The 20,118-nt window shown below is 44.5% G+C and overlaps 1 protein-coding gene across 5 annotated transcripts in view; it reads right to left on the minus strand.

Moving 5' to 3' along the window:
* asap2a (ArfGAP with SH3 domain, ankyrin repeat and PH domain 2a) overlaps positions 1-20,118 on the minus strand; it is a 94,959-nt gene that overhangs the window by 72,660 nt on the left and 2,181 nt on the right. For all 5 annotated transcript variants that reach the window (XM_013137661.3, XM_013137660.4, XM_020054269.3 and 2 more), the window contains exon 2: positions 1,302-1,374. In XM_013137661.3, the coding sequence (XP_012993115.1) occupies positions 1,302-1,374 (73 nt within the window). The remainder of the gene's footprint in view (positions 1-1,301; positions 1,375-20,118) is intronic.

A 20,118-nucleotide genomic window follows, 5' to 3' on the forward strand; every position in this document is an offset into this window, starting at 1 on the left:
TGCATCACTTAAACTTCTACAGTTGTGGAGACTCTTTTCAGCCATCAGACCTGATGTGCTTGTTTTTAATGTAATTTGAAAGACAATGTACATATATTGTAAAGAAAAGGTGAAATATTACCTAGCCTTTGTTATTATTTTTTAAAGTTACTGTTTGAAATAAAAAATTTGTAAACATGAAAATACACATTGGAAGTGATTGTAAATTCAGTAAATCCCAGTAAAATTTCACCCCACTTGTTTTGATGTGCTGAAAAGTAATTGAGATTTTGATGTCTACTGTAAAGACTGTCAGTGTCTAGAGGTCCAGAAAGCCTCTTACCAAAAGTACTTAAAAGCTTAATATGATTATTAAGCTTAATTCTGTGTAGTATAAAAATCCCTGAGGTAAAAGTCACAGTAAAAAATGCAGATGTTGCCAAGTAACCAACAGTTAAAATTCAAATTGAACCTTTTGTACAAAACACAGGTATTTGTTTGGTGGTCTTAAAATACCACTCACAAATACCAGATAAAAAGCACACAAACACACGCGCACACACACGCGCACACACACGCGCACACACACACGCGCACACACACACACGCGCGCACACACACGCGCGCACACACACGCGCGCACACACGCGCACACACACGCGCACACACACGCGCGCACACACGCGCGCACACACGCGCGCACACACGCGCACACACACGCGCACACACACGCGCACACACGCGCACACACACGCGCACACACACGCGCACACACACGCGCACACACACACGCGCACACACACACGCGCACACACACACGCGCACACACACACGCGCACACACACACGCGCACACACACACGCGCACACACGCGCACACACACACACACGCGCACGCGCGCCGCACACCACACACCACACACCACACACCCCACACACACACACCCCACACACACACACCCCACACACACACACCCCACACACACACACCCCACACACACACACCCCACACACACACACCCCACACACACACAGCGTCTAGTGATGCAGGGTTGAACTTCTGAATACCAGGAAAAGAGGATCAAGATGGGAGAGAATGCTGCCACACAAACATGCACGCACACGTACACACGTACACACGTACACACGTACACACGCATACTAAAATGTTGCTTGAAAGCAGGAACATGGACTTTATAAGGATTATCTCTGATCAGTCACCCAGTCTCAACCGATGGAGGCGTTAACCCTTGTTAACCTCTCTAACCCATTGATGTAGGGATATGTTATGCATGTACATCTGCATTAAACTGTCCAACTCACCCAGTCCTGAGGAGTAGATGGCCTTCACGGACTTCTTCATCTTGTACAGAACGCTTCGGTCCACATCCAGTGCCTGGAGGGACAAGAGGGAGGATGAGCACAATCAAAGCCAGGTGGCACAAAGCCTAGCATTCCTTCTGCCATGCCTTCAAACCTGAATCACTTCCAAGTGTAACACTGGGATGACCGCAACATTGGTGGTAACACTGGGATGACCGCAACATTGGTGGTAACACTGGGATGACCGCAACATTGGTGGTAACACGGGGATGACCGCAACATTGGTGGTAACACGGGGATGACCGCAACATTGGTGGTAACACTGGGATGACCGCAACATTGGTGGTAACACTGGGATGACCGCAACATTGGTGGTAACACTGGGATGACAGCAACATTGGTGGTAACACTGGGATGACAGCAACATTGGTGGTAACACTGGGATGACCGCAACATTGGTGGTAACACTGGGATGACCGCAACATTGGTGGTAACACGGGGATGACCGCAACATTGGTGGTAACACGGGGATGACCGCAACATTGGTGGTAACACTGGGATGACAGCAACATTGGTGGTAACACTGGGATGACCGCAACATTGGTGGTAACACTGGGATGACCGCAACATTGGTGGTAACACTGGGATGACCGCAACATTGGTGGTAACACTGGGATGACCGCAACATTGGTGGTAACACTGGGATGACAGCAACATTGGTGGTAACACTGGGATGACCGCAACATTGGTGGTAACACTGGGATGACCGCAACATTGGTGGTAACACGGGGATGACCGCAACATTGGTGGTAACACGGGGATGACAGCAACATTGGTGGTAACACTGGGATGACCGCAACATTGGTGGAGGCAGGCTCGTGTGTGACTCGGGAAGGCAGGCGAGGCTACAAATAGACAAAGAGAAGGAAAGAACAAAGAAACGAGGAAGGAACAGAAAGTCCAGGAGAACTGGACAGGGAAAGTGCATGTGCAGGAGCCTGACCAGGGGAGGGTGACCATCTAATTTATGGAAATTGGCCCGGAAACTCTCTCACTCTACTGACAAGCCTGTCCTATAACATGCATCCAACACACAAACACACATAATAGGTCATTCACGCTAACACACACATATACTAACAACACAGTCCTTCTGCTTCGGATGCCAGTTGAGACAAAAAAAAACACTGTACCGAAGCAACTTATTGGAGAGCTTCTGCAGGGTTTAGAAAATGGGTTTTGTGCTTCCCTAAATAGGTCCAGACAGCACCACTCTGCCCTTCAAATGTCCCAGCATTCAACAGATCATCATGTCCTCCTTTGCGCCAGGCTAATGCAGTGGAAGCTAACCCCGCCACAGGGTCTCCATTCAGCCGACACAGAAAAACACACTGTCCATGGGAAACACACTGTTAGCCAACAGAGAAGAACTAGGCCGAAATATGAATTATATTATTTAAAAATAAACTCGGATCTTGTCTTGACTCCGGTCATGTCATTAAGTAGCTTGCTGCAGGCAGAATGGAGAAGGGCTTTCGTTTGGGATTTTGCTGGTGTTGTATTTCTCACAGTGGGCAACGGCAGACAATGTGCTTATCCACATTTATCAGAGGTCTGCTGCTGACACTGGGAAGGCCCCTCCTCACACAGTGATTTAGACAAGGTCAACGTATGGATATCTATTCACACTTCTTACATCAATCAATCGATCACATGTATTTATAAAGCCCTTTTTACAACAGCAGTTGTCACAAAGTGCTTTTACAGAAACACCCGGCCTTAAACCCCAAGGAGCAAACAACAGTAGTACTGAATTTCAGAATTACATACAGAGAGATTATCAAAGGAGAGGAAGCCAGACCAAACATCCACACTTATTGATCAAGGACTAATTCTGAAATATAGGCCAGTGGTATTCAAATATGGACCACGAAACCAGTTAAAAAAGTAATCCTCACTACAACCTATAATCAGGGACTTATTTAGCCTCTGAACACCAGGAAGGTGGCTTAATGATTAGGAAGAACAGAAAATCAGCAGGCTCCAGACATTGCAGGCTACAGTTTGAATACCCTGGACATAGACTGTAAGTTGAATCCTAAAATCAAAGCAAAAACAAGACCTTTCCAAAATGGAGATGAAACCATGTTAGTGCCAGGAACTCGGGGAAATATTCCTCTACAGAGGAATGTCCACAAAGGCCTCATTCTAACCTAACTTTGACCTCTGAAGTTGGCCAATGAGAGGCAGAGCCAGGTTACTCCATTGGGCATAAAAATGTACCGACTTTAAATCAAAGTGTTTAATATAAACTCCCATAAGATGATTAAATAAGTTATTTTGATGATCAAGAAGAGAAATCATTCATTTAAAATATTGTCGTGAGCTGGACATGCTAACTCATGACAAGCATTTATACCAACAAGGTCACTGCTCAACCTCACGTCCTTTCCAGCAGTGCCAACAATGTTTCAAGGAAAATTACCCGATTTGTCTAAGATTACATTTTTGCCGTAGCCACAACAACAAAAATTTGCTATTCACTTTCTCAGCAACCTTGCACCTCCTCTCCAATTCATCCCCTGCCTGTGTGTGGGTTCTGTATCTACTTAAGTTTTGGGTAGAAGTTAGTGGGACCAAATAATTCTAGATTGGAATTGGAATTGTATTTAGAAAAGGCATACTTTGTATTGGAATACTAAGTATTGGAATTTTAATTAATTTGGAATATTTCAATATCCTTGCCCACCCCAACTCATTATCCAGAAGACTTAACACAGGCCTAAGATTCCCCTAAGTCTAAAATAATTACGACAAAACATAATGTATGAACTAAAGCAGATGAGTTTTGCCAATCGACGCTGTCAGGCCAAAATTAAAATTTCCTGAAAATACTGGAACCCATCCTCAACATCCTACTGAAGATGGAAAGCTGTTTATTTCTCATTCACCATTCTACTGTACAAATTAGTAATTCACCAGTCTAGAGTAAAAGATGATATTATACACACGCACACACACGTTGATATTCCACCAAGCCTTGAGAGGATACTCAGTAATGATGACCGGAAAGCATTCTACTGACATCATCCCTTCCAGTATTCAACCAGAGGCCTTTTAACCTCCACAACAGACCTCCATTGATTTCCTCTTATGCCTGCAAGAGGTGACAGTTATGTCACTATTGCTGTCAGAAACCACCCAAGAAAAATCACCCTGCAGCTAATTTTACCCTGAGACAGTGTTAAGTCACATTACCTCTGTACGGAGTCTGAACACAGGGAGTGGTAAATCACATGACCTCTGTACGGAGTCTGAACACAGGGAGTGGTAAATCACATGACCTCTGTATGGAGTCTGAACACAGGGAGTGGTAAATCACATGACCTCTGTAAGGGGTCTGAACACAGGGAGTGGTAAATCACATGACCTCTGTAAGGGGTCTGAACACAGGGAGTGGTAAATCACATGACCTCTGTACGGAGTCTGAACACAGGGAGTGGTAAATCACATGACCTCTGTAAGGGGTCTGAACACAGGGAGTGGTAAATCACATGACCTCTGTAAGGGGTCTGAACACAGGGACAGTTGGGTCTTAGCGGTTTCCCTTTGGCTGTAGTATTTATGTTATTTGACCTAGAGTGGATATAAAAATCTACACACCCCTGTTAAAATGCCAGGTTCTTGATAAATCATGTCATAACTTTTTCCACCTTTAATGTGACCTATAACGTGAACAATTCAATTGAAAAACAAACTGAAATATTTGAGGGGGAAAAATAAAAAAAACTCACAATAATTTGGTTGCATAAGTGTGCACACCCTTAAACTAATACTTTGTTGAAGCAACTTTTGATTTTATTACAGCACTCAGTCTTTTTGGGTAGGAGTGTATTAGCATGGCACATCTTGACGTGGCAATATTCACCCACTCTTCTTTGCAAAAGCGCTCCAAATCTTTCAGATTGCGAGGACATCGCCTGCGCACAGCCCTCTTCAGACCACCCCATAGATGTTCAATTGGATTCAGGTCTGGGCACTGGCTGGGCCATTCCAAAACATTAATCTTCTTCTGGTGAAGCCACGTTTTTGTGGATTTGGATGTGTGCTTTGGGTTGTTGTCGTGCTGAAAGGTGAACTTCATATTCAGCTTTCTAACGGACACCTGAAGGTTTTGTGCCAAAATTGCCTGGTATTTGGAACTGTTCATAATTCTCTCCACCCTGACTAAGGCCCCAGTTCCAGCTGAAGAAAAACAGCCCCAAAGCATGATGCTGCCACCACCATGCTTCCCTGTGGGTATGGTGTTCTTTGGGTGATGTGCAGAGTTGTTTTTGCACCAAACATGGAATTGTGGCCAAAAAGTTCAACCTTGGTTCATTCAGAACATATCACATTTTCCCCACATGCTTTTGAGGGACTTGATGTTTGTTTTTGTAAACTTCAGCCGGGCTTGGATACTTTTCTTTGTAGGGAAAGGCTTCTGTCTTGCAACACTACCCCATAGCCCAATCATATGAAGAATACAGGAGACTGTTTTCACATGTAGCACACAGCCAGTACTTGCCAGAAATTCATGAAGTTCCTTTAATGTTGCTATAGGCCTCTTGGAAGCCTCCCTGACCAGTTTTTTCAGTTTTTTCATCAATTTTGGAGGGACGTCCAGTTCTTGGTAATGTCTCTGTTGTGCCATATTTTCTCCACTTGATGATGACTGTCTTCACTGTGTTCCATGGTATATCTAATGCTTTGGAAATTATTTTGTACCCTTCTCCTGACTGATATCTTTCAACAATGAGATCCCTCTGATGCTTTGGAAGCTCACTGTGGACCATGGCTTTTGCTCTGAGAGGCAACTAAGAAAATGTCAGGATAATCCTACTAGAACTGCTGAACTTTATTTGTGATTAATCAGAGTCACTTTAAACGATGGCAGGTGTGTAATGACTTCTATTTAAGATGAGTTTGAATGTGATTGGTTAATTCTGAACACAGCCACATCCCCAGTTATAAGAGGGTGTGCACACTTATGCAACCAGGTTATTGTAAGGACTTTGTTTAATTTTTCCCCCTAGAAGATTTCAGTTTGTTTTTCAATTTAAATGTTCACATTACAGGTCACATTAAAAGTGGAAAAACATGATTGATCTTTGTCTCATTCTTTTACAGCACAAAAAACAGGCATTTTAACAGGGGTGTGTTGACTTTTTATATCCATTGCAAGTCCTAGACTTGCTTGCAGAGATGTTTAACCAAACAGATGAAATCTCTATGTATATTTCAGCCCCTAAAACAGCTTGTGACATGTAGCCCCTAAAACAGCTTGTGACATCTAGCTGTTGAGGTCAGAATATTCAAAGCATCTGTGGTGGTGTGTTCAGACAAACCCTCCTCTCAGGAAAGTCAGTTTCCTGAACACGTACGAGCCATACGGAAGGACAATACAGATCAGAAAACACAATGCAGGTGTTTTGACTGAAGGCAGCCATGTACAGTAAAATGGGAAGGATTGTACATTTCTAATAAAGATTAATAATAAATATATACTTAAAAAAAGGACTGTAGTAAATAATTAAAATACTGTACCAAGCTATGTTGACACTTTTGGATAGTGATACAATTGCTCAGAAGCATGTTTATGTTTAATACTTTATAATCTGTCAATCATATGTTGGAATAAAAAGTACTAACACGTTCTTGACTGGTCAACTGTACAACTGCTTTCTGAAAAGATAATATTCAAACATAAAGCTATGAGGCTTTCAGAAGAGGTAATTAGGGTTTTGCTACAGGCAACTATGGTTTCATTGGTTGCCTCATACTGTTTTAAAGTGAAGAAAATGGAATTTAAAAGGTCACCTTTACTAAAGCTATTAAGAAAAGCCTAGTCAAGATATCTTTGAAGACATTAAAATAACATCAAAAAGCAGGCTATATATTTAGCCTAGCAGGGGACTATTCAGTTCACTGTGACTGATAGATCAAACAGTGTTTGATGCCTCTAACCATATTGCCTCAACCACTGTCTGTTGAGTACCACATCACATCAATGCTAAAATCGCCATAAACAACATATAGCATACTTTATCAAATTACACCAACCCTCAAATCCCTTTTGCTGGCCAAAGCCCCAGTATGCTCATTTGCATAGACGGCAGTGGTTGGTCGACCTGAGGTCCAGATACGCAACACATAAAGCAGCATTACCTCAGCAGATACTTTCAATCTGTACAGAGTGCTCTGTCAGGTCACAGTTCACAGAGACAGACGCCCATAAACCAAGCCCAGCTGAACACTCCATCACTCTCACACACTCCCTTCCTGCTCAGAACCGCTCCAACACAGTCCAACCACAGACCCGACAGACGCAGGCCAGCCAGACCACAGACCCGACAGACGCAGGCCAGCCAGACCACAGACCCGACAGACGCAGGCCAGCCAAACCACAGACCCGACAGACGCAGGCCAGCCAGACCACAGACCCGACAGACGCTGGCCAGCCAGACCACAGACCCGACAGACGCTGGCCAGCCAGACCACAGACCCGACAGACGCTGGCCAGCCAGACCACAGACCCGACAGACGCAGGCCAGCCAGACCACAGACCCGACAGACGCAGGCCAGCCAGACCACAGACCCGACAGACGCAGGCCAGCCAAACCACAGACCCGACAGACGCAGGCCAGCCAAACCACAGACCCGACAGACGCAGGCCAGCCAAACCACAGACCCGACAGACGCAGGCCAGCCAAACCACAGACCCGACAGACGCAGGCCAGCCAAACCACAGACCCGACAGACGCAGGCCAGCCAAACCACAGACCCGACAGACGCAGGCCAGCCAAACCACAGACCTGACAGACGCTGAAGGGGATTTCCACCATTGGGACATTTAGCATTAGAAGACACTAGAGAATCTTCTTACACACCTATCAGTATTAACAAAAAGAGCATTTATTTTATCGGCATCAGGATATAAACATTAGGTCAAACCAAACAGCTTCCACAGAGGACGAAGTGTTTCTTGGGGATGAAGAGTTCACTTTGTTGTTGGCACGGATGACAAGCTTGAAATGAGTTGATGGAATTAAACCATGAAGTCTTGAAGAATGACATCAGACACCATCTGGTACGCTAGAATTGAGTGGTAGGGGTCATCACTGGGGCAACTGAATCTCTTTATACTTCCCAGGTCACAGAAAGGGCTTAGGTTTCACACTGAATCCAGATGGAGTCATTTCAAATTCACAACACATCGACATCAGAAAACAGCTGGCCAGAGAATCAGACTGCAAACAGAGTCAGCTAAGGCATGCAGATTTGGCAAGTTTTGGAACTTGAAAGAGTATTATTTTCAGTTACATAAAAGAGATTGCATTAAGACATGTCAGTTAGGTTCAGATGTCATTGGTGTAACCAGAATATTGGCTATGGTGCAATCACAGGGCCTCAGATCTGCTGTGCGGCCTGGCTTAGCTCAGAGACGTGTAGGCGTGGAGCAGAGAACCTAATATCGAAAGCACTTGGCCTGGATTACCCAAGGTCACCCAAACAAAAACATGGAGGGAAATTAGCTGGGAGGATCATTCATATTTCATGAGTTTCATAGTGGGCCTTTTGTTCCATCTCTTTGTGGGTTTCAGTGACTTTCTTCTGCTGAATGAAGAAAGAAGAACACGAAGTACTGAAATAAACACTCACTTGGCATAAAATAATTGCATATTCTTAGGCTGTACTACTCACAACGGTTAGGGTGACAGGCCTTCCCTACATAAAAGGAAGACACCAATCAGAATGCTAGGATTAGCCAGGCCCATTGCATGAGAAGAGACCAATCAGAATGCCAGGATTAGCCAGGCCCATTGCATGAGAAGAGACCAATCAGAATGCCAGGATTAGCCAGGCCCATTGCATGAGAAGAGACCAATCAGAATGCCAGGATTAGCCAGGCCCATTGCATGAGAAGAGACCAATCAGAATGCCAGGTATTCCTTAATGACTACATGCTGTACAGAGATGGAGGGCCCTGCCTCATTGTTCCTGTCATGGAACTATTTAATGAGCACACATCTAGCTGGGACCCATCTACCACTGAGCCCCAACACACCACTGAGCCCCAACACACCACTGAGCCCCAACACACCACTGAGCCCCAACACACCACTGAGCCCCAACACCCAGAAAAAAACCCCGTCTGGTGGTCATGGCCTGGCCTCAGACTGGTCTGTAACCTTCTCTGAACTGCTCAGGAGTCGGGGGGGGGGGGGGGGGTCTAGAGAACATGTCTGGCGCCCGTCTGGTGTCACTATATTTCACCGCCCCACAGACCTCCCCCCCCCCCCAGTCTGTGACATGAGCTGGAACCTCGGCAAGACAGGAGGCTGTCTGGGGCAATTATGGAGGGTGGTAGAGGACATCCTCCATTCTAATCCATGTTTTTAATAGGAGGCACCAGATGTTATAGTCAGAGAAGAAAAAGACAAGGATCACCCTTTCAGGTTCATTAGTCTTCAGGCTTTCTTCAGACCAAAACACAGTTTGCTAAAGGTTTTCATCTGATCACATACAGGTGTGACTAATTGAAACAGAATACATATCAAATGCTCAGACATTTTACATAAATTAACATAATCAAATAACAGAAGGGTGTTAATGTTACTGTAAGACCAAAACACCACTGCATTCATGTTTGCTTTTGTAGTGAAACTGCATGTTAACCATTTGATCTGAATCAGTTTCAGTTCATGAGGAAATGCATTTCCATCTCGTTGAAGACAGCTTGGCAGCAGTACTCCAGCTTTACCATGAACTGTGTGGGCTGAACACCTTCACACCGGAAAGCTCAGACCTAGTAATGATGTTGGCAGAAGGCTGCTTGAATGGGAATTGTGGTCTATAAACTGTAGTAAGTACCAGATAAAACAATAATTAAATGACTGGGTAATAATGGACTGCACTGAAATAAAGCAGCTCAGCTAATCCTCAGTGACCTTGATTCAGGTTGAACATGGGCTATGGTTGGACCTTGGGAAGCATGAAAAACACCTGATCAACCTAGTAGATTATAAGAATGGTATTGTGAATACTATCATCCAGCGTGTTCCCATGAATAGAGGAAGCAGCCTTTGCTTTTAGTCCTCAAACAACTGCTTAAAAATTAACTGTAAGGTGCTGTGTTTATCAATTACTTTCAGTTAATAATTCTGTTTTAAGCTTTTTGAGTTATTATAAACCAGATTTGCTCCTAGCCATATTTTCTCAAGCAAACTTATTTTATTATTGATGTGAGAGACCTAGCCATTTAGTTGAAAGCCTTTTGATTCCTGTTCATATCACACGTAACTATAAATAGGCATCATGGTTTTGTTTACATATTAGAAGCCCACATGACCGAATTAAACATCAAAGTGTTTCCATGAGACAGTCGGTCAGAGCACTAAGATCAGCTGCATCAATATATTGAATAAAACATTTTTGAAAAATGCTGCATCATCACACTGTTGTTGCCCCACCCCATTAGACTGAAACCCAGGACCATGCCCCACCCCATTAGACTCCAACCCAGGACCATGCCCCACCCCATTAGACTGAAAGCCAGGACCATGCCCCACCCCATTAGACTCCAACCCAGGACCATGCCCCACCCCATTAGACTGAAACCCAGGACCATGCCCCACCCCTTTAGACTGAAACCCAGGACCATGCCCCACCCCATTAGACTGAAACCCAGGACCATGCCCCACCCCATTAGACTGAAACCCAGGACCATGCCCCACCCCATTAGACTCCAACCCAGGACCATGCCCCACCCCATTAGACTGAAAGCCAGGACCATGCCCCACCCCATTAGACTCCAACCCAGGACCATGCCCCACCCCTTTAGACTCCAACCCAGGACCATGCCCCACCCCATTTGACTCCAACCAAGGACACCACTGAAGTCCTTGCAAAACTCCAGGGGACCTCTATCAAAAATGTGGTGCGTGCTACCTCGGAAGGTGGCGTCTTGAGCAATCGATATCTGCAAGTTTACACAACAAAATAATGTAGCCTTCTTCGATCTGCCTTGAAAAATATAGCATACTGTAAACAAGCCCTTTTTCATTTAAGATTAATGTACACTTCACAAGTTTCAAAGTCCTAACATCACAGAGCAGTTTATAGTAGACAAGCAGATTTCGTGCATGTATGCACGGAACAACCCAGGACCATCTGCTATATCCGATGTATATAGCAGATATACAGTAGTAGTAGCAGCATTAGTAGTATATTCTAGTGTATTATTTATCTGATGTATATAGCAGATATACAGTAGTAGTAGCAGCATTAGTAGTATATTCTAGTGTATTATTTATCTGATGTATATAGGAGATATACAGTAGTAGTAGCATTAACAGTATGTTGTATGGTATTAATTTGATGCATAACAGTTTCCAAAATGTTGAGATGCATAAAATTCATAAAATGTAAATGAAAACAAAATGTAATGATGTGCAAAACATTTCTCCCTATATTTCATTGAAAATAGTACAAAGACAACATATAATGTTGAAACTGAGAAATGTTATTGTTTTTGGAAAAATACATACCCAATTTGAATTTGATTCCAACAACACGTTTAGAAAAAAAGTTGGGACAGGGGCATGCTTACCACATTGTTACATCACCTCTCCTTTTAGCAACACTCTGTGAGCGTTTGGGAGCTGAGCAGACCAACTGCTGCAGTTTTGAAACAGAAACGTATTCCCATTCTTGCTTGATATATGATATTAGCTGCTCAACAGTTCGGGGTCTCCTTTGTCGTATTTCTCGGTCCATAATGCGCCAAATGTTTGCAATGAGTAACTGTTCTGGACTGCAGTCAGGCCAGTTTAGCACCCAGACTATTTTACTACGAAGCAATGCTGTTGAAATGCTTACAGAATGTGGTTTGGTATTGACTTGCTGAAATAAGCCAGGCCTTCCCTGAGAAAGACGTTGCCTTCAAAGACATGCAAGTCACACATGCCATGTGCACTAATGCACCCCCATACCATCATGGATGCTGGCTTTTGAACTGTGCGCTGATAACAAGCCTGATTCTTCAGACCACAGGACAGTTTTCCACTTTGTCTCAGTCCATCTTAAATGGGCTTGGGCCCAGAGAAGGCAGTGGCGTTTCTGGATCTTGTTATATATGGTTCCACCTTTGCATGGTAGAGTTTTAACATACTGTGTTCAGACAATGGTTTTTGGAAGGTATCCAGAGCCCATGCAGTGATTTCCACTACAGAATTGTCTGTTTTTAACGCAGTGCTGCATGAGGGCCCGAAGATCATGGCCATCCAATATTGGTTTTCAGCCTTGTCCCTTGCATACAGAGATTTCTCTGGATTCTCTGAATCTTCTACAATAGTAGTAGCATTAGCAGTATGTCCTAGAATAGTATTTTGTTTTGTATATAGCAGGTATACAGTAGTTAGGAGGTTCCAGAGATGTATTTATCTGATGTATATAGCAGCTAGTGTTTCTGGGAATCCAAACAATGGAGTCAGACCATCTGTCAAAATGCTAATTCAGCCAAATGCAATGGCAGATTGTTATCACAGGATTACAGGGCTCACTTACCTAGAGAACTACAGTATATTTCTGACATATGGCGTGATCCAGCAGCTGGAGGGTTAAAACAGGGCATATAGGAGTCTGGGTAATGATGTCTTCATGTGCAGCATTATGTGGATGGTGGGTAACCATGGCAGCGGCACTAACAGCGCTGTCTCCAGGCTTCATCTGCCCCATGAGAACAACCAATCAGCATCACAGAATGGGCTTCTCCAGTTACATCGAATGTGAAACACACACACGCATGCACGTGCCCTCGAGGACAGCTGGGCCTGAGACACACTCGCAAGCAGACCCTGACACACACTCGAGCACTAAAGAAGAAGACAGGCAAGTGTGTTCATCTTCAGAGACGCCCTCAGGACCCTTCAGGGTATCGAGGAGGAGACACTCAGACCACAGCCTCCTGTAGAGCTGCTGACCTGGGAAAGCATCTAAAAACATACGACCACACAGCAACTCTACAGCTCCTGGGCTGAAGGGCCTACTAGAGTGGACAGGGTTTAAAGAAACGTGGTAAAGCCTATTCAGAGACTGGACAATAAGACAGAAATGTAAATACACAGCAGACAAGTCCGAGCAGAAAACCGCTGGAAAGATGATCACTGAAGGAGTAGAAACGCCCCATGTCCTCACACAGCCTCAGGTCAATGCACTCAATGTATGGGATTTGGGTCAGAACTAAAAAGAAAAAAATATTGAAAGTTTAATTCACAATTTTGAGCAAATTAATGAAACTGAGTAAATAAACAGGCCAGTGCTCGAGTTAAGGGACTACTAGAAAGAATCCTGGGGCAGTTAAACAAGCCTGGGGTAGTTAAAATACCTTTAGGGAGAACATCCATCTCTCCCCTTTCCTCCCCTCCAGTTTCTGTCAAACAAATGATTCTCAAATGATTGTCAATGTGTGCCAAAGTAAACAGACAACCTGGTTCCAACTTCTGTCTAATCCCCACATATTCAAATAAAATGGCTTCAGTTCTCCTTGGTAAAAACTGTAAAAACTACAAAGGGCTACCACCTGCCTGCAGTAACACAGTCTGGTGGGAACATAAACTGAGGTACTAAATCTATCAAAGAAAAAAACCCTGGTTTGAAATAGAAAGCCAGGAAGTCCAGAACCTCATACTATATAGCTATGTCATGTTGCTCTTGGCTACATAAATGATGTCTCCATTTGGGTCTGGACAAAACACTTGCCGGCCCTGACCTGCAATTGACCACTTCAAAGACATATGCCTTTCCTTTGTGGTCAGTGGAGTTTTACGATGTCATGGGGAAACTTCACACATCTGAGGACCAAAAGGCCACACCACAGTTTGGCTATTTCAACAAGGGTCAATAGACCAAGAAGGCCTAGTCAGAAACAATTCTCACAAGTTACAATGCACTTGAGGTTTGGGTGCAAGATTATTCACAACTTTGATTTCTGCCACCACCTGTGAACACTGGACAAGATGGAGCATGCCACTTAAAAACAGAGGGGTTTGGGCTTAATCAAACACTATCTCTGTGTTAAGCCCAGACATCTCTCTGCATCACATCCTCAGGTGGACCGAGGGATAGAAATACTACTGATGTGATGCTAGAGGTCTGCAGGGACTGAACAGTGAACATACGTGTGGGAGGTTAATTCAGCCCTGAAGGATTTGTTGCTGATAGACGGTCAAAAGGTCATAAAGACAGTCAGGGTGCTGAGGCAAAGGCCGGAGGGGCAAGACCTCCAGACGTGTGACAGTTACGGCGTTCAGGAAGTAAGGTACATGTCAAGCTATGAGGAGCATTCGAACCACCTAGGGGGTCAAATCAGGAAGGAAACCCTGCACCACAATTTCAGGAATTCTGCCTTTAAAAGGCAGCGGCTCTGAGAGTTTATAAATTAGCGGGGGACTGATGTAAACTCAGCTTGTCAGAGGAGCAGGTAAATTAGAACCAAATGTGTATTGTTGAAAAGAAAAATCAAGTTAATGTAAACAGTTTCAAGCCTGTTCATATCTGCATGTGTAGGCACATGGGTTGTTCTCATGGCAGAAACATAGTAGCCCAATGCTAAATGCCCGTTACATAGGGCACGTTCACATTATGAGAGAGACAGTAAAATACTGGATTTGCATAATCATTTCCATATAATTTGAATTTACACCAGCATGTTCGAGATGTTCCCCACTAAAGTTCTGACAGAATTGTCATCACATTTGCAAAACTCCAAGGGGCTCTAACAAGAAAGTGCTGATCTATGGATACCTGCAAGCTTACAAAACAAATGTATCTTAATATGGCATCTCAAGTCTTTTCTGAAAGGTCTCCGAAAATGTAACGTAATGTAAACCAGCCCGTAGTGACACAGTGAGATTCTGACTTCACCTGATAAAGTGGCAGCTCTGGAGAGTTGTGGTGCACACATTGTGCTATGGAATGGAGAACCGCATGCATGTGAACATGAAGAGAAATGGAAGCTCCTTTGAAGTACAAGGAATTTGATTAATTTTAAGGACTCTAATCCAAGTAAAGTCCTTTCAAGTGGTACTACAACAGCTGGCAACAGCCATGTGGGCAGATTTCGTCATTAGCACGTATGAAATCCAAATGCATTAAACTGAAAGTGTCCACAGACAGCTTCATGACCTGACGCGAATGAGGCCTCTCAGAAGTTACCCAACCTTTTCAGTCGGACCAGTCTTTCACTTATTAATTTCCTACAGAAATTCTCTCCAACTGGCAAAATATTATTTGTTTTATTCGCTTATGATCCCTCAAAACCAGGGATCAATTGTGTAATCTTGGTGTTTTAATAGATTCAGACCTCACATTTAACAGTCATAACAAAACGGTCACCAAAACAGAATTTTATAATCTACAAAATATAGCCAGAATCAAGGGCTTGTTGTCCCAAAAAGACCAAGAGAAGCTCATCCATGCTTTTATCTCTAGTAGGGTTGACTACTGTAATGGCCTCTTAACTGGACTCCCCAAAAAACTGTAAAACAGCTGCAGCTCATTCAGAATGCTATGTAAACAAAATACAGATTTAACCACTTCCGTTCTTTGTACAGACACTGAAAATCTGCAGCAAGAGACATAGTTGCAAAAAGCATCTGAAATCATGTAAAGAATTATATTATATGATCTTACAGGCCTTCTAGATGACTTGAGTTCAAATCAAACAACGTTTCTGGAAAGAGAAGCCATATAAAAGACCTTCCTTGCAGCTCTTAAGTGAAAGTGACAACCCAGCAATAAGGATTCCTGAGGTTCCATCGCTCCTCTTGTGCAGAGCAACCAATCAATGATGGACTTGATTAATGAAGAGGCAACCAATAAATGATAGAGTTCATTAATGAAGAGGCAGGGCCTGTCAGGGAACAACAGCCTTAAAAAGATTCTGCCCATGACAGCCTGTAACACAGCCCCCTGACGGAGGGCCCTAGGCTAAACAGACAGAAGTGAAGTAGTAAAGAAACACTGTCTCTCTTAAGGTTTCTTTTTAAAGTGAAATATAAAAAAAAAGAAGAGGGAAAAAACTGCTTTTAAATTGACCACATAGAACAACCAATTCATTACTTAGGGAGAACTAGGAAAGAAGAAAACATGCCGCATTCTGGTTTTGTGTGTGTTGGGCTGAACAGTGTGGATCCTCCATTCCGGTGAGTGTCATATGATCCTTAAAAGGACGTAGGCCAAGGTTGCCAGGGCAGCTCTGTAGGCAAACCCTCCTACGGATCCGTCTCTATGGCAGTTAGTACCATCGTTGATCGTCAACATCATTCTGATGTCTGAGGTCTTGTGAAAACGTTTCTCCGGTTCCGTCTTTATGGCAGTTACTGGTTGAGCGTCACCACCTACATCAGAATGATGTCTGAGGCCTGGTTAAAAAGTTCCTTATATGACACCTGTGCCACAGGTGCTCCACACAGCTTGACTGTTCCCACAGAATGGCCACAGGAATCCCCGGAGGAGATGATGTCATCCTTCCATTGGCCAGGGAACAGATCCAGGTTCAGGCAGGCCGCTTCCCTAACCAGAAAATAATTCCTGCTCCGAGAGAAAGCCTAGCACTCATCTGTAGATTTGGTTGGAGGTATTTTACTGCTGAGCCTTCAGGTTAAATAACTCTCAGCAGAAGCAGAGCTGTCCAGAGAGGCATCTAGACTATCCAGATCTCCTATCTCTGGATAAAGAATATCAATTTCTCAGATTTACATGAAAAAAAACAAGTCAATTGGAGGGAGTTTGACAAATGGATGTAAAACGAAGAGTCTGTTCTATATCATCATCTGAAAAGACAATGTAGCTAGCCTGGACAGACCTCATGGCATACATTATCCCTGTTCTTCACCATGGAAACCACACTAGAGTAGAGACCACTTCCTCATTGCTAATCCTGGAACAGATAGGGTGGATGCTAGAGAGCATCTGGCTGGTGACAACGTTTGCTCTGGATTCCAGGAACGGCACCATCATTCCCCTGATACCTCCCACTAATCTGCCCACAGAAGCATGAAGTTGGGCAACATGCCTCAACAGCACATTGTTGAGATGCCTCGTCGTTGAACTCGAGTGGGGGGGGGGTAAAGGACGACAGAAATATTAAAGTAAAATGCATTATCAAAGTATTGATGATTCAGCTGAGAATAAGCGCAGCATGTATGATGGAGAGCCTGACTGTTCCATAATGGAGCCCCATTACCAGATTGGTGGAGGGCAGTCAAATATCATCCAAATTACAGTCAACCACAAAGGACAGGTGATCTTGCATCTGAGGGCAAACCAATCTCATTTATTTTTGCCCGACCCTTCACGTGCCAGTATCAAGGATCTACATTAAGCCTTTAAAAAACATCAAGCTCCATGGGGAATCTCCATGGGCTTCAGACTGACTCCCAGTGCTTCTGGTCTGCCATATGAATGCCCAGCTTGAACCCGGGCCTCAGCAGTTAAATGCATGCAGAATTAAAACAGCCCTTAGTAAAGGGAACAGTGAGATCTGAGGGCGGAGACATTCATCAGATCATGGAATGGCGCCTATTGATTCTGATCCCAATTAAACATCTTTCTGCTGCAGGTACAGACTGGGAAACACTGCTCCAAATAAAGGACCATGTCGGTGCCATTCCTTGCCACAAGTGTTAAGGTTTTAAATTTTTTTGTTTATCAAAATGTAAAGATGGTATTTTTTTTTACTCTAAATAAGTGGTGGGGATTGACATATGAACTCAGTGCTGAGTCTGCTTTTGTCTTCAGCACACTCAGAAAAGTAACATCTGCTCTGTCAAAGACAGTTCCCTGCTCAAAATTTAAATGTTCCAACATAAACCTGTAAACAAAAAAAACCCTGAGTGAGTATAACCAAGCGAAGTAGGAGTGTTCTGGTTTTGCAGAAAAACAGAGGGGGTTTATTGACACAAGGCACAAACATCCTCAGAGTGGACAAACAGGTTTTATAGTGGTGGTTTTAAAGCCACGGTAATCTGAGTAACACTAATCCCACTAACAATTTTAGTGGCTCTTCTGCTGGACACATTAAGCCCATTTATTTGGCGATGAGAGACAAAGCTTTTATAGCCACAGTCCTAATTAAACGCTCTGTCCACACTAATTGGTTTATGGAGAAGTAATGACAAAGCAGACAAGGCCCTATTAAGCCCCATTCGAGGTAGACAGTGAGCGTCCCTGTGTGCTCGACAGTGGGGTGGAGACCTCTCCTACACCCACCCGAGGGACGTCTGGTGGGGCTGTTGGGCCAGAACACCCGGACGTCTGGTGGGGCTGTTGGGCCAGAACACCCAGACGCCTGGTGGGGCTGTTGGGCCAGAACACCCAGACCCCTGGTGGGGCTGTTGGGTCAGAACACCCAGACGCCTGGTGGGGCTGTTGGGCCAGAACACCCAGACGCCTGGTGGGGCTGTTGGGCCAGAACACCCAGACGCCTGGTGGGGCTGTTGGGCCAGAACACCCAGACGCCTGGCGGGGCTGTTGGGCCAGAACACCCAGACGCCTGGCGGGGCTGTTGGGCCAGAACACCCAGACGCCTGGCGGGGCTGTTGGGCCAGAACACCCAGACGCCTGGCGGGGCTGTTGGGCCAGAACACCCAGACGCCTGGCGGGGCTGTTGGGCCAGAACACCCAGACGCCTGTCTGGGCTGTTGGGCCAGAACACCCAGACGCCTGGCGGGGCTGTTGGGCCAGAACACCCAGACGCCTGGCGGGGCTGTTGGGCCAGAACACCCAGACGCCTGGCGGGGCTGTTGGGCCAGAACACCCAGACGCCTGGTGGGGCAGTTGGGCCAGAACACCCAGACGCCTGGTGGGGCAGTTGGGCCAGCAGAATCTGCACATGTGAAGCACAATACATGAGCTTGGTGTCCTCACACCTTCTGAATAATTACACCTTCCCAGAAGACACCAACACGTACTACCGGCAGGAAGTGGCACTTTGTGGCTGTTTACGGGAACCCCATGTGACATTCACCTAAAAGTTCCATTCAATTTGCAAATTATTCTGTGGTGGAAGGGCTGAGCAAGTTTTCGTGCGGAAGCAAAAATTGGATGCCAAAATGTGAGGGCCTAAATACCAAGCTGACAAACAATAAGGCAATTATAAAAATGTAAATGCCAAAACCTGCACTGTATATTATGAAATGACTGCAAAAGACCTATTGTACTGTCAAAATTCTCCTTTCCTGGCTTGAGAAGACTATACAACAAACTGTTCAGCAGCACTATTTTCAGACTGTCCTCAACTGTCACTTAAAGGACAAATACGGAGATGCCAGCACTTTTACAGCAAGCCACAATTCTCAACAGAATGAGTACAACGCAGGGAATACCAGACAGCCCAGTTAGATATCTTTGGCTCGTGCTCTTTTCTAACAAACGTGTCTGTTTACATCAAAACATTTTAATGGTGCTTCTATGTTGGTGCCCAATGGCAAAGTCCACAGACAGGAATGACAACATAATTTACTCCCCACAAACAAGACTGGAAGAAACCCAATGTGAGCTCACACCTGAAATCAGCTGTTTTAATCACATTTGGTTTGCAGTTATTGATAAACAGCAACAGTAGCGCAATATGATGGAAAATCCACTGCCAAGTCACTTTGTGATGGTAAGACTGTGTTGACACAATAAGAGGAAAGGTTTGACGTACATTGAGATCAAATTGGACAAACAAACATGGGGCCTTGTGTTTTCCCTGTCACGGTTGTATCCAGCA

This window comes from Esox lucius, chromosome 15 (assembly GCF_011004845.1).
Source record: "Esox lucius isolate fEsoLuc1 chromosome 15, fEsoLuc1.pri, whole genome shotgun sequence".
NCBI lineage: Eukaryota > Metazoa > Chordata > Actinopteri > Esociformes > Esocidae > Esox > Esox lucius.